This window comes from Lepus europaeus, chromosome 23 (genome assembly GCF_033115175.1).
Source record: "Lepus europaeus isolate LE1 chromosome 23, mLepTim1.pri, whole genome shotgun sequence".
NCBI classification, from domain to species: Eukaryota; Metazoa; Chordata; class Mammalia; order Lagomorpha; family Leporidae; genus Lepus; species Lepus europaeus.
In genome coordinates, this window is record NC_084849.1 from 21,410,789 (window position 1) to 21,427,396 (window position 16,608).

General features: G+C 41.0%; 1 protein-coding gene across 3 annotated transcripts in view; it reads right to left on the reverse strand.

The window, feature by feature from the left end:
- TTC28 (tetratricopeptide repeat domain 28) overlaps positions 1 to 16,608 on the reverse strand; it is a 695,665-nt gene that overhangs the window by 260,352 nt on the left and 418,705 nt on the right. For all 3 annotated transcript variants that reach the window (XM_062182795.1, XM_062182794.1, XM_062182796.1), the window contains one exon: positions 15,802 to 15,932. In XM_062182795.1, the coding sequence (XP_062038779.1) occupies positions 15,802 to 15,932 (131 nt within the window). The remainder of the gene's footprint in view (positions 1 to 15,801; positions 15,933 to 16,608) is intronic.

Sequence of the window (16,608 nt, forward strand, 5' to 3'; positions counted from 1 at the left end):
TTCATTAATTATGAGTATATTTTACCTCACATATTTGAGCATACTTATACTAGCCCTTAAAGCCCCTTTCTGTTAATTCTAACACCAGAGTTGGAGTTGGTTTCACTGAGTACCTTTTCTCTTGAGAATGAGTTTTAGTTTCCTATCTGTTCTTACACTGAAGTTTTGGAGTACATCCTGGACACTGTAGATACTGGGGATTTGGTTATGTTCCTCCACAGAGTGTCAACTTTTTTGCTTTTATCAGAGAGTTAACACTGATGAACTCAAACACCAAACTGTTTCCCCAGAAGTGGGTAGCATCTGCATTGTTGTCTGGTTCTTCCAGGCTTGGCCAACGTGCTTAGAATCTGCTCTCACATGTTTACTTGACGGGTAAACTAGAAATCAGATTAGACCTTATATTTACAATTTGCGACCCCCTTATGTGACTCTCTCCCTTCTAGGGTTTCCTCATTGCTTTCTCGTTGCTGTTGTGCCCCCGTTGTGTCTTCTGATTCCCCCATCAGTAAGACTTACAGGTTTCTAAACAAGTTTCAATAGCACTGTGGGAACTGGGAGCTGCACTCTGGCAAAGAAACAAACAGAAAACGAAAACCAAGTTACTCCCCTCTTCCAAGTTGTTAATTTTCCTCCGTTTTCTGACTACTTTAGATTACTCTCTAGGACATTTATGTAGTTGTTTGCTCTTTATTCTGTCCAGAGTTTACAATAATTGAATACGGAGGGGTTGATATTAGCTACTTTGCCAATTCTAGAAGTAGAACCTTCTTCTTTCACTTGTATATCCACTGAGAATATAAATTATTCTAATATAAACAGCCTAATATAAAGTGATGCTATTATAAACATCCTACTATAAAATAAAGGTAGCCTATGATTCACTCTGATGCAACTTTTGTCTTCTGATTAAAGAGTAATGCAGGGCCGGAGCTGTGGCATAGTGGGTAAAGCCGCCACCTGCAGTGTAGGAATCCCGTATGGGCACCAGTTCAAGACCCGGCTGCTCCACTTCCAATCCAGCTCTCTGCTATAGCCTGGGAAAGCAGTAGAAGATGGCCCAAGTCCTTGGGCCCCTGTACCCACATGGGAGACAGGGAAGAAGCTCCTGGCTCCTGGCTTCAGATCGGCGCAGCTCTGGCCGTTGTGGCCAATTGGAGAGTGAACCAGCAGACGGAGGACCTCTCTATCTCTCTCTGTAACTCTGACTTTCAAATAAATAAATAAATCTTTTTTAAAAAAGAAAAGACTGCAAAATGTTATGACTGGAAGAGAACAAGTAAAAATATAATAGGTGGAATGATTATAAAATAGAACTTGAAAAAATAGAACATCTGAAGGCAGAGTGATTTGCAAAAATATAATACATTATACACACATATAAAAATTCACTGCATGTTTGATTTCTTTTCAGGTGATAACTATTCTATTAGCTGGAGAAAAAAGAACCTTTTATAACTCATTACAGTAAGGCCCAAAAGGTCTGACTCAGCTGATCTAAATGTAAGGTACAAAGCACACAAGCAAGGAACTGATGTCCTATTTCCATTCTTTGTGTCTACCTTCCAAGTCCTATAGTCTTGAATGACTTGAGAGTTACACTTTAACAAACATATTTGTTTCTCATATGCCTGTAAGATACACACCCCAGGAATGGCTGCCAAGCCTTCATGAACTTAATACTCCCTGTGAGGGTATGACTCTGCTAAAATAGAATGCTTTTTACCTTTTAACCCATTCTCCTGTAGAACTGGAAATAAAATAATTACCTCAACCACATTCTTTCTCTCTCTGTCTCTCTCTTACACATGCATACATATGCATACATTACAAACCTTTGTATGGATTTCATATTAGCACTGCTGTAAGTTACATGATAATACATACAGTGAAGAAAATGTCTACAAAAGGGTCCAAGAAAAATAGCAGTTTTCAGAGTGCTGTGGTAAGCATGATGTCATCAAAAATCATTTAATTAATTTCCTGCAGCCACAACCTAAAGAAAATTCAAAAGGCTCACTTTTCTCACAGACAAGACTTTTTAAAAATTTTTGATTAATAGCTGCTGGTGTGAACCTACAGGTATCAAAAATTGATGATGATCATGATTCCCCACCTTCACAATCATAAAGAATGGAATCTAAATTTCTTTTTTCGTTTTTATTATTTGAAAGGCAGAGTGACAAAGATAGAAAGGGAAACACAGTGAGAGATGTTCCATCTGCTTGTTCACTCCCCAAATGTCCTCAACAGTCAGGACTGGGTCAGGCTGAAGCCAGGAGCCAAGCTTATGCCAGTTTGCCAATCCATTTGAAAAAGAGAAACCTTGATTGATATAAATCACTGATGTGTTTAGACCAGCCTTTTGATAAACACTTTGGGAAAGTATTTTCATTTAAAACATGTTTTGGATATAATACCAAAGCACAGATAAGAGAAGAAAAAAAACTAAACAGGTGGGACTTCATCAAACTAAACGGCTTCTGCACAGCAAAAGAAACAATCATCCAAATGAAAAGGCAACCTACAGAATGGTAGCAAAACTTGAAACCATATTTTAAATAAGAGGTTAATATCAAAACAGTATGTCATACAACTTAATAGCAATCAATCAATCAATAGCCCGATTTTAAAAATAGGTAAGGGATGTAAACAGATACTTTCACAAAGATAACATAAATACCCAACAGGTATATGAAAAAGTGCTGAACCTTACTGATCACCAAGGAAATGCAAAGCAAAAGCACAAAGGGATATTAGCTCACATGCGAGCCACTGATGGCTATTACCAAAATAAGAGATTGCTTTTCTAGCCTTAGCCTCTGATCCCGCATCCCAAGAAGAACTAGATTGTCATTTATGAACTCTTATTCATTTATTTATTTTTAAATTTCTATTTATTTATTTGAAAAACAGAAACAGACAAAGTTTCCATCCACTGATTCATTTCCCAAATGCCCCCAAGAGGCCAGGAGCCAGGAATCCAATTCTATCTCCCACAAAGGTGCCAGAGACCCAACCACATGAGCCATCACTGCTGCTTCCCGGGGCACATTAGCAGGAAACTGGAATCGGGAGTGGAGCCAGGACTCAAACTCGAGGATTTTGATATAGGAAGCAAGCGTTTCAAGTGCTGTCTTAACAGCTATACCAAAAGCTCATCCTGACCTCCTTTTTAGAGGGAGTGATGGTGGCTAAGAAGGACATTCATGTGCCCAGGGACTTGGAGCTGGCAGACAGGAATGTGCCTAATGGCCACGCAGTCTCTTGAGCCTTGTGGCTAAGTGAAGGAACTGTGTGCCTGGGAGCATTTTCATCGATCCTTGGACAAGGGCTGGCATTGCAGAATGGAGGGCTTAGGGCACCACTTGCAATGCCACTATCCCACATTAGAGTACCAGTTAGAGTCCCAGCTGCTCCATTTCTGATCCAGCGTCCTGCTAAAGTGCCTGGGAAGGCAGCAGATAATGGCCCAGGTACTTGAGACCCTGCCAACTTTGTGAGAGACCAAGACAACTTTCCTGGCTCCTGGCTTCGACTTAGCTATTTTGGCCAATTGAGCAGTAACCAGCAGATGAAAGATCTGTTGTTTTTTCTTTCGAATTAATAAATCATTAAAAAAATAACATTTGGAGAACAACATCATGTTTCCCATTTATGAAAAATAAAGCCATACATTTTTATATATAAATGCGTGTATATTTAAATATACAGAATAAAATACATAAAATGGAGTAGAATCTCATTGTCTAATAGAAACATAGTATCAGCCACAAATGCAATTTAAATTCTCTAGTAATCACATACAATGTAAAAAAAGAAAAGCAAAACTAATTTAAATATTTTATTTAATCCAATATATCCAAAATATGACCATAATACTATAAAAATTAAAAACTTAGCAAACTTGCATTCTTTTTGTTTACTCTAAGCCTCAAAGTCCAGAGTGTATTTTACATTTATATTACATTTCAACTCAAACTACCCACATTTTAACTGTTTGATAACCACACATGGTAATGGCTACTATTATTGGACAGTATCACATTCAAAAGATCCACTTCAAGCTGGTAACACTACTTACTTTTGGAAAAGACCAGGTTTAATCTTTTACATTGATATCTAAAAATCATTGTTTATGTAACAATAAAATTCTAACAATAAAGGAGTATGGGAACCCTACAGATGGCTGAGAAAAGAACCCTATTCAAAGGGCTGTTGACCTTCTGGATCTAGGAGAGATACCAGAGAAAAATAAAACGGAAATAACTTTTAGGGGCCTGCATTGTGGTGCAGTGAGCCAAGCCACCACCTGAGACAAAGGCTTTCTTGACAAGTGCTGGCTCGAGTTCCAGCTGTTCCACTTCTGGTCCATCTCCTTGTTAATGTGTCAGGGAAAGCAATGGAAGATGGATGAAGTACTCGGACCCCCTGCCACCCATGTGGGAGACCCAGGTGGAATTTTTGGTTCCTGGTTTCAGCCTGGCCCAGCCCCAGACACTGCAGCCATTTGGGGAGTGAACCAGTGGATGATTCACTCTCTCTCCCTTTCTCTCTGTAACTGTGTCTTTCAAATAAATAAATAAGTCTTAAAAGAAAAAGAAAATATCATTTATAATAATACATGTACAGGGGCTGGTGCTGTGGCTCACTTGGTTAATCCTCTACCTGTGGCGCCAGCATCCCATATGGGCACTGGGTTCTAGTCCCGGTTGCTCCTCTTCCAGTCCAGCTCTCTGCTGTGGCCTAGGAGGGAAGTGGAGGATGGGAGACTAGGAGGAAGCACCTGGCCCCTGGCTTCCGATCAGCACAGCGCTGGCCATAGCGGCCATTTGGGGAGTGAACCAACTGAAGGAAGACCTTTCTCTCTGTCTCTCTCTCTCTCTCTCTCTCTCACTGTCTATAACTCTACCTGTCAAATAAATTTTAAAAAATGGATGCACATACTCACATACACACACACACAAACACACATATCTATAACCTAAATATAAAGCCAAAGAAAGATACTCAATAATTCTACATTGAAAAGTTTTAAACATTGCTGTAAGAGATTTTACAAAGCACTTAGTAAATGGAGAAAAACATGTTTATGGCATATAATATTCAAATATACTTATAGATTCAATGCTATCCAAATCAATATTCCAAATGGATGTTAGGGCAGAGGAAAGGGGAATTTTTTGGTAAGTGAATTCTATAGTATATTTGCATATGTAAAGAACCTGGAATAGCCAAAGCACACTTGAAGTAGAACAAAGCTTTAAAAACTACATTATCAGACATCTGGATCCATTAAAGAGCTACAGTAATCAGGCTATACCCTATTGGCATAAAGCTAGACACAAAGACCAGCAGCACAGAATATAGAATCCTTACAAACCTTATAACTCACTATGACAAAAGTAGCACACAGTGCCATCCTGAGGATATAGGGTACTGGCTGGGTCAACTGGATATTCAAATGGGAAAACGCCCTGAACTTTGATCTCTACCCCAAACCAAACAGAAAACTCAATTCCAAGTGGCAACAGACCTAAATACAAATGGTAAAAAAACAAAGACTCAGAGAATGTCTTCATGACTTTGGGATACACAAACATTTTCTTAAACAGGATATGAAATGTACCATAACAATTAACAGGATTGATAAGCTGGATTTCACCAACATTTGGGCTGAGAAGAAAAGATGGGTAATGAAAAGAGGTCTTCCTCAGAGGAAGCTCTTGGCTTCAGATCAGCGCAGCTCCAGCCATCATGGCCAACTAGGGAGTGAACCAGGGGATGGAAGACCTTTCTCTCTCTCTCTCTCTCTCTGCCCCTCCTTTCTGTGTGGAACTCTGAGTTTCAAATAAATAAATAAATAAATGTTTAAAAAAAAGAAAAGAGATCTTCAGTGAGGCAGAGATGATTCAACTAAATTTGAAAAAGGAAAATGTTGCTAGCAATTTTAAGATGCAGTCTTGGGGCTGGCACTGTGGCCTAGTGGGTAAAGATGCTGCCTGTAGTGCCGGCATCCCATGTGGGTACTGGTTCAAGTCCCGGTTACTCCACTTCCAATCCAGCTCTCTGCTGTGCCCTGGAAAAACAGTAGAAGATGGCCCAAGTCCTTGGGCCCCTGCACCTATGTGAGAGACTGGGAAGAAGCTCCTGGCTCCTGGCTTCAGATCGGCGCAGCTCCAGCTGTTGTGGCCAACTGGGGAGTGAACCAGCGGATGGAAGACCTCTCTCTCTCTCTCTGCCTCTCCTTCTCTTTCTGTATAACTCTGATTTTCAAGTAAATAAATAAATCTTTAAAAAAAAATAAAGGTGCAGTCTTCTAAACAGAGGAACCAGAATGAGTAAAGGAACAGAAGGGGTAAAGCCTGAGGTAGGTGGACTCACAAGAGCAGATGATACGGCCGGCGCCGTGGCTTAACAGGCTAATCCTCCGGCCTTGTGGCGCCGGCACACCGGGTTCTAGTCCCGCTTGGGGCGCCAGATTCTATCCCGGTTGCCCCTCTTCCAGGCCAGCTCTCTGCTGTGGCCCGGGAAGGCAGTGGAGGACAGCCCAAGTCCTTGGGCCCTGCACCCGCATGGGAGACCAGGAGAAGCACCTGGCTCCTGGCTTCGGATCAGCGAGATGCGCCGGCCGCAGCGGCCATTGGAGGGTGAACCAACGGCAAAAAGGAAGATCTGTCTCTCTCTCTCTCTCACTATCCACTCTGCCTGTCAAAAAAAAAAAAAAAGAGCAGATGATAAAGTCTACAGCACACAGAGCAACTGAAAGATGGTGGGGGAAGCTCATGAAGGGATTTGAACTTTAACTCGGAAGTAACAGGAAGTGCTAAAGGATTTTAAGCAGCACAGCTCTATGCTCAGAATTAAATTTTTGAAGGGAAACTCAAAGGACTGGCTCAAGAAGAAACTAGAATCGGGGCACAGTTAAAAGAGAGCTTCCCACATCAGCGTATTTACATATCCCAGTGTGATGAGGGATGCAAAGCTGCATCATGAAACAAACAGCGCACTTTCTAGGAGTATCTAGTTTACTGTTAAATGTCTGGCAAAAAGCAATCTCACACGAAAATTAGCAGTGATATTACAAAGTGATATGCAACATGCATATGAATCACCTAAATGATAATAACAACGATGATGTCAATAGTAACAGGAGCATCCATTTGGAATCCTCACTATGTGTCAGGTCCTAAGCAAGCACTCTGTAGGGACTCCCTTAACTCTCACAACCTCAAGCAGCACAGGCACTATTCAAATCATCCCCTCTAACTACACTGACAAAATCGTTTGCTCAGACATTTGTGTTTCCATTTCCTTTTTGTCCCTCCCTCCCTTTTAAAATTAAGGTGTAACAGCTCTTTGCGTTGCTCATGATATAATTTGGTACAACCACTTTGGAAAGCTTGCAAAAATTTACTAAATCTAAATATATATATATAACCAAAACCTAATAAATATATGTATAACCAAAAGCCTAACAAAAAGAAGTACTGCTGCTCATCAAAAGATATGTGCAAAAATGTTTAGAACAGCTTTTTTTTAATAATAGCCAAAACTTGGGAATAACTCCCATGTCCACTGGTCCACTTAAAGGATTTTTGTCATTTGTCACATAGAAGTGGCAGAACCAAAATTCAAGCCTACGTATATTGAATATCTAAATTCAGACTTTAACCAGTACACATTACTGGAAAGAAATTATCTACTTAAGGAGCAGCTTTTGGATACAGTCATGGACCCAAGTAGTATATACCCTTTCTCCTCTCCTTGTAGGAGGATGTCTGTTAAAGTGCAAAATTCCCAAGAGGTTACTGTGGTTGTCCAGAGGAAAGACGGTCCGGCAGAAGGGAGGAGACAGATTCCTACAACAGAGAAGAGAACCCAGGAACCAAACAAACAAGAAAGTGAGTGACTTGGGGCCAGAGGACACTGGTGAATGGAAAAGTAAGCACAGACTGAAGCCTAACTCACTGACACCGAGTTGAAGGTGAGTGTCCAGGAGGCAGTTGGGTAGAGGTGCATGAAGCTCAGCAGAGAAATTAGACTGAAAACTTGGGAGTCATCAGCATATTTGCATATCAGATTTCCTGAATAGAGAACAATATCTCTAATACAGTATAATTTATACACTCTTCTGACAATTAATATTAGCTCCCCAGAAGGTCTCTGTGGGCATCTGAAATTAATTTTGAAACCATTAAAGCAGACAGAAGGTTAGTCAGAATGAAAAATCCTGTGGAGAAAGAATGACTTCCTCTATTAAGTATCTGAGAGTAATTATATAAAAGAAAAACCTACTGCTTTTTAAAGGTAAGCAGACAAACTGGTTTCGGGTTGCTATCTTGCTACTTGGGAAAATCCTAAAATTAATTATAGCAAAGAGGCAAGAGGCAGATCGATGAGGTTTTGCACCCTCACCACTGACGGCATTTACAGTGACGGATTTTTGCTTCAAAGACAGGTTCCTGTATTTGATTTCAATATCAAAATAATGCAAACTGGTAGAGAAGATACAAATTAAGGTCACATATGCAACCTAAGAGTAGTTTAATAATAAAAAAGCATATTCTCTGAACTTTCTATATACTAGAGAGAGTATGCTGTTTGAGAGAGCTCTCTAATCCATCCAATAATTAAGAGAAAAAAGGGCTCAACATAAGGACAGAAATGCACAAAATGATCATCATTTAGAGACAGTCTGCATTACATGAAAATCCAAGAGAATAAAAAAAAGCTATGAGCTCTTATAAACATTGACGATTACCAAAGCAAGATAAACTGCTTTCCTACACACCACCAATCACTAGTTTTCAAAAACACAATGGGTTTTCAATGAGATACACTGAACACAGAGGAACAAATTCCCCCAAAAGTGTAGATCAGTGAAGAGGCAAGAAGAAATAAATGGAGGAATACACCAGGCACCTGAACAGAAGAATACTGGAAAGACATGTATGTAGTCACAATAAATATGTAAATCTAATAGAAATCCCAGTATTCCAACTTAATATAAGGAGTTTAAAATTCACTGGTAACAGGATGGGGTGGTGGAACAGGAGTGAGGAGGCAAGATTATCCTAGATATTTTTTTAAAGATTTATTATTGGGGCCAGCTCTGTGGTGCAGTGGGTTAAGGCCCCAGACTGCAGTGCCAGCATCCCATATGAGTGTCGGTTTGAGTCCCGGCTGCTCCACTTCTGATCCAGCTCTCTGCGGTGGCCTGGGAAGGCAGTAGAAGATGGCCCAAGTCCTTGGGCCCCTGCACCTATGTGGGAGACCTGGAAGAAACTCCTGGCTCCTGGCTTCGGACCAGCTCAGCTCTGGCCATTGTGGTCATTCGGAAAGTGAACCAGCAGAATGGAAGACCTCTGTCTCTACCTCTCTCTGTAACTCTATCTTTCAAATAAATAAAATAAATCTTTAAAAAAAAAGAGGTAGAGACAGAGAGGTCTTCCATCCGCTGGTTCACTTCCCAGATGGCCACAACAGATGGAGCTGCACCGATCTGAAGCCAGGAGCCAGGAACCAGGAGCCTCTTCCAGGTCTCCCACGCAGGTGCAGGGGCCCAAAGTCTTGAGCCATCTTCCACCGCTATCCCAGGCCATAGCAGAGAGCTGGATCAGAAGAGCAGCTGGGACTAGAATGGGCACCCATTTCGGATGCCGGCGCTTCAGGCCAGGGCTTTAACCTGCTGTGCCACAGCACCGGCCCCAATAAAACAGTTCTTTTAAAAAAGATTCATTATTTATTTGAAAGGCAGAATGACAGAACAAGGCGGAGAGGTGGGGTGGCAGTGGGAGAAAGAGAGAAAGAGATCTTCCATTCACTAGTTCACTCCCCAAATGCCCCTAACAACAGCCAGGGCGAAGCCAGGTCCAAGCCAGGAGCCAGAACTCCATCCTGCTCTCCCATATGGGTGGCAAGGGCCCCAGTACTTGGGCCGTCTTTTGCTGCTTTCTGAGGTGCTTTGGCAGGGAGCTGGATCAGAAGTGGAGTAGCTGGGACTTAAACTGGCACTCCAATACAGGATGCCAGTGTCACAAGCAGAGCTTAACCCACTGTGGTACAATACTGGCCCTTAGACATTTTAAAATGTCTAAACTCGGGCCGGCGCCATGGCTCACTAGGCTAATCCTCCGCCTTGCGGCGCCGGCACACCGGGTTCTAGTCCCGGTCGGGGTACCGATCCTGTCCCGGTTGCCCCTCTTCCAGGCCAGCTCTCTGCTGTGGCCAGGGAGTGCAGTGGAGGATGGCCCAAGTACTTGGGCCCTGCACCCCATGGGAGACCAGGAGAAGCACCTGGCTCCTGCCATCAGATCAGCGCGGTGCGCCGGCCGCAGCACGCGCTACCGCGGCAGCCATTGGAGGGTGAACCAACGGCAAAAGGAAGACCTTTCTCTCTGTCTCTCTCTCACTGTCCACTCTGCCTGTCAAAAAAATTTTTTAAAAAATGTCTAAACTCTTAGACATTTTTAAAATTAATAATTGTATAGAACTTGCAGCAAATATGCATGTGTTAGAAGTCAATAATAGTTAAAGCTGTGTTGTTAGAACACAAATTGCTTGACAGCTCAGTAGGATGCTACAGCAATGGCCAGAATCAGACCAATAGAAAACCTAAAACACTGCAGGAAAAAATAGGTTAAAAATAGAATTAAATCTTTGTAAGGGCCAGTGCTACGGCGTAGCAGGTAAAAACCCTGCCTGTGATACCGGCATCCATCTGGGCACTGGTTCATCTCCTGGCTGTTCCACTTCTATTCCAGCTCTCTGCTAATGTGCCTGGGAAAGCAGTTGAAGATGGTCCAAATCCTTGATCCCCTGCACCTACGTGGGAGACCCACAGGAAGCTCCTGGTTCCTGGCTTCGGTTCGGAGGAGCTCTGGCTGTTGCAGCCATTTGGGGAGTGAACCAGCAGTTGAAAGTTTTCGCTCTCATTCTCTCTCTTTCTGTCTCTCTCTCTCTGTAACTCTGCCTCTCAAATAAATAAATCTTTAAAAATATATTTTTAAAAAGCTCTATGTAAGAGAAATTTAAACACAAAGCTTTTTATAAAATAAAAATTTAAAAATAGTCCATCCAGGGGCAGAAGTTCAGTTAAGACATCAGTTAGGATGCCTGCATCCCATATCTAAGTTGTCTGGGTTCAAGTCCCAGCTCCACCCTCAGTTTCAGTTTCTTTTTTTTTAATTTTAAAAGGGATTTATTAATACATTAGATTCTCAGGGTCACAGCAAATTCATTGCAATTATTATAACACAATTCTCATCAATTTTCATTAATGTGATATTAATACAAAGAGAACAGATTCAATGTAGTTCATAAATATGATTCTAAAAACATAATGATATTTCCCTTCCTTCTCCCCTCCCTCCTTTCTTTTTTAATTTTTGAAACAACATATCTTTAATGTACATTATAGTCAAAGGCTTACTGTTCCAAAAATGAAGAGTTCAACAGGCAAAAAGTCAAAAAGACCAAAGTTCTGATTCCCTCTACTGCACAATCTGGAACACAACAGGTGGTAGCCTGAGCTGGTCCCTGTCACCCATGGGAGAGACCAGGATTGAATTTTTTGGCTCATGGCTTCGGACTGGCCCAGCCAGAGCCTTTGGAGGCATACGGGGAGGGAAGCAGTAGATGAGAGTTCTTTTTGCTGTTTGTCTAAATGTGTCTCTATTTCACTTTCTATTTTGCTTCTCACATATATAAACAAACATACAGATAATATTTTAGAGGTAAATTCAAATAGTGATTAAAATTTTTAAATTAAATTTTAATTCAATTAATTTAGATTAAATTTTAAATGAAAACAATTAAGATATGACTTTTCTCTAACCTATCAAATTGACTTTTTAATTCAATTAATGTTCACTGTTGGCCAGTATAGAGAATTAGAACACTGACACAATGTTGTAGGACTGCAACAGATGCAGCCATTCTGGGAGCAATGAACAATAAGTCTTAATGTGTTACAAGCAAGCTCCTTACCAGTAATTTAACAAAAGGAGAAAAACATGCCTGATAGGAAACCAACTGTTAGAACCCCAATCAGTGTTCCACTTGTCCCAAGAAGTTTAATTCTGTACCAGTCTCTCTCCTCTGGAATTCGGAATCTTGGCAGTGACTAAGAGAGTGTTCATTATTTATTGCTCATAAAACATGCCATTTTTGTGTATCACTGTTTCGCCTGAAAAAGCATGTAAGCTACTCAAGTGGAATGACCCTGCTCTGAGCCCTAAATAGTATTAGGTGCTTTAGAAGTAGCCATCACACTTAACTGAATCAAACCACAGAGGACTAGACAACTAAAACTTTGAACCTATATAAAATACATATCACTGCAATAGTTCCCTTTAGTCAGTTGTATATTTCTTTAAGTTATGAGCTAATATTAACCAAGTCTTATCAACTAGAGGCTAGTTTCAGGGAAAGAGGGATAAATATTTCCAGTTAGTCAAAGGCAAGTAAGCAGCAGCTCTCAAAAACAACCTTAAAAATGAAGAGAAATGCTCATTTTCATTACAGCATTATTCAGAATAGCCAAGATTTGAAACAACTTAGGTGTGCATCAACAGATAAATGATTATGATATACCTATTTATACATACACAGGTGCACATAAAATGGTAAGATATTCACTCTTTAAAGAGAAGAAAATACTGCCTTTTGCAACAACATGGGCGACCTTAAGAGGACATTATGCTAAATGAAATAAACCAAACATAGGAAAAGATTGCTCGATCTCACTTATATGCGGAATCTAAGAAAGCCAACTTCACAGCAGAGAGTGGGTAGAATGCAGTTGCCAGTTAGGGTCAGGTGAGGAATGGGATGTCAGTCAAAGGATATAGAATTTCAGTTATACACAATGAATAAGTTCTAGAGATCTTATATACACCAGGGGACTATAATTAATAATACAATATTATATTCTTGAAATACGCCAGGATAGAAGGGCTCAAGAGTTCTCACCACACAAACACATCCAAAACACTTACTATGTGTTAAATACAAGAAATCAATTTATAAACAAGATAGTAGGAGAAATGGTAAGAAAATAACATTAAGCTTATAAAAAAAATTAGTACCCTGTAACAAGCATAACAGAAGTGATAGTAAGAAAAAAAATCCCACGGGTCACTCTAGGAACCAGATAAATATGCTTGGGCAACGCCAAGAGCGAGCATGGACCAAACAGCAGGAACACGTCAGAACAAGGCTGTGGGCAAGCCATGGCCAGCTGACAACCCCAAGTGAACCAGTGTACAAAGGGAACAGCCAGAAGAGGGCCACTGAGATTATTAAAGTCTTGACAATCAGAAAATGAATGGCATAATTAAACTTAAAAATTATTATAGTAGCTGCACGTTCTCCACCTCCTCACAGGAGGAAAGAAAGAAATAAGTTTAAACATCAGCCCCAGAATCTCTTACTAACATGTAAGGATTTCCAACAAGACTGTGGGGAGAGAGGTATCTGTGGCAGATGGCAAGTCTAAGGTGGCTTTAGGGAGGGACCAGGTACCAGTATTCTCTCAGGGTCCCTTCCATCCTCATAATTTAGTGGTTGCTTCAGAATGTATTGTCTAACAGAGATTTATAAAAACCCAGATAACACACATGATAGAAAATCACACTACTGAAAAGAAGACAAGCAGAAAACTTGGAATTCTCATTTTTCATACCTATTATATTACTATGCCCCTAAATTTAAAGTCTTTCCACTTTATCCAGTAATTGGGCTAATATACACACTTCTAAGATTAGGAAGAAAGAGAATAAGTGCAGTTCTTGACATATTTATAATTATTTGTCCCTTCATTAAATGGTCCCAACTAGATAGCCATGCTGTGTTAGTTCTTTTGAAAATTATTATTTAATTACTTTCATTTTATTTGAAAGACAGAGAGAGAGAGACAGGGAGTCAGGTGGAGAGAGATATCTTGCATCTGCTGGTATACCCCTTCAAAGCCCAGGGCTAGGCCAGGCCAAAGCCAGGAGCCCAGAACTTAATCTGGGTCTCCCACATGGGTGCCATGGACCCAAGCACTTGAGTCATCATCTGATGCCTTGCAGGGTGTGCATTAGCAGGAAGCTGGATTGGAAAAGGAGTAGCAGGGACTTGAACCAGGCACTCCAATATGGAATGCAGGTGTCCCAGGCAATGACTTCCCAGTTGTGCCAAATGCTCATCCTATTTTAGTTCTTAAACCTGGCTCTCACTATTTCGTGCCATCAGTATTATCTGTCTCTAGAAGTCTAATCTGTATTTTCAGTCTCTGAACAGCAAGAAATCAGATTGGGGTGGGTGTTGTGGCATAGCAGGTTAAGCTGCTACCTTATTGTAGTACTGGTTCGAATTCTAGCTTCTCTGCTTCCAGTCCACCCTTCTGCTAATGTGCCTGTGAAGGCAGTGAATGATGGCCCAAATAGCTGGGTCTCTGCCAACCACATGGAGACCTGGATGGGGTTCCTGGCTCCTGGCTTCAGCCTGGCCTGATCCTGACTGTCACAGGCATTTGGGGAATGAACCAATGGATGGGGAGATGGATCTCCCCCCCCCTTCCTCCTTCCCTTCTCTCTCTCTCCCCCTCTTCCTCCCTCTCTGTCTCTCTCTCTCTTTCTGTGTGTATGTGTTTGTGTGTGTGTCTCCTCTCTCCGTGTCACTCTGCATTTCAAATAAGCAAACAAATCAATCTTGAAAAAAGAAATCAGGTCAACTGGCTTATAAGAATTATTTATAAACCAAGAATAAAAAAAGTAAGAAAAATGTTCAGCTAACTCTTAGGAGACTAAAACTGGCAAAGTTCACATTCCTTGTAAAGGTTCTGTTTCAGTGCTTTCAAAGGCTGCTGTCTCCCTTCCTCAGTTCCTCCTAGGGCTTTGCCATGTTTCAGAGACCTAAAACTGATAGGTCATTTAATTAATACAGCTAATCTTCATAATGTCCCATAATGGAATTCTGAGATGTAAACGTGCGAAACATGTTTCCCAACATATAGGTCAGTTCATAAACTCTGTTGCTTCTGCAATTAACCTTCCTCTATTAGCATATAATAAAAGCTGTCACTTACTGAATTCCTTTATGGAATACCATTATAAAACTCTAGGCACCATGCTAGGCATTTTAAATATACAAGTGTTATTTATCATCTAACCACAACCATGTATAGAATAAAGAGAATAAAAATAATTTCCTAACAAAAGAGAAAAGAAAAAGCAGATTTAAGTAATAACTTCTCCAACATCCACAGCAAAGAAGAACTGGAGTCTGACTTCAACCCCCTCTTTCTCTCTGCTCTGTAGGCACTTTCTCACCTGTTGCATCTACTGGATATCGACACTTTCAGAATATTATGTTTCAGAACAAACACTAGGATGATTTTTCTTTATCATTACAATTCAAGACTCTCAAACTTAACATGTTTCCACCATACGAGTTAAAAATCCACAGACGAAATAACGCCAAGGGACTGCAGCAGCATAATGTTTGCTTCTCATAATAAAATGTAGTGACTATGTCATGATCACACAGTGTTTTGCTAATTTTACACATGTCTACTCCACAGCACATTTGAAGAGAATAACAATAATGCACCTGACCCAGCTGTTAGATCTGAGGTCAGGACAAGGTCTTATTTATTTCTATAGATGCAAAGCTTCCAATGCAGTAGACCAACACCAATGATTTTCAACTTTGGAAAGAAATATTTTCAGTAGGGTATCTGATCCATTTTTAGAACAGTGAAAAAGAGACTCCATGGTTCAAAATGTCTTCAGTTACAGGGAAACTTCCTACCTCTCGGTCCTTGAGTTTCATGGCGAGCACCAGCTGATGCCTGTGGCTAGTGAGAGCCTCGCGGTAATTTCCTTTGGAGAAGAATGCAGAGCCCAGATTCCCATGAGCTCGGCATTCTCCAGTCTGGTCACCTGAATTGGAAAAAAAAAAATACAATTTTTCCAAGTTATAGTATTACGTATAATATGTAATGGTCATCTTAATTTAAGAGCCACTGATCTACTAGGTAAGACTTCACTTTCTTTTTAAAAATTATTTGCTTCTTCCACAAAAACCTAAACAGGGACTTAAGGTCTCAGGAATCAAATCTCCAGACGACCACATCCAGGGACTTAGGTGTCCTGGAAATGAGAGGTGAAGACCTCGACACAAACCAGCTGCCATTCAAATCCCCTCATTACTCTGCTAATGGCCTTTGATTCAGAGCAGTCAGCAGCCTGTTGGTTCAGTTGTTTGACTCCAGACCTATAGTGGTATATGTCTTCCTCACAAGTGTGCTGACGGCAGATCCACCACGTCAGCTCTCCTAGTGCAGTCCTGTAAGGCCTTGAATAATCACCAGAACGAACAGGAAAATCATAAGCCACACTTATTTTACACATGAGGCAGTGGAGCACAGAGAGATGAGGAAATTTGCCCACGGGTGAGCTAGCATGTGGCAGGGCTGGGCCTCCAACGCCAGGAATCTGGCTCCACAGCACAGGTTCTTCAGCTCTGCACTGCACCACCTCTTCCAGTAAGATGATGCTGCGTTCAGTGGAGGCAAAACTCAAGATGAAGGGTTCACCTCACATGACTGCTGCTGGG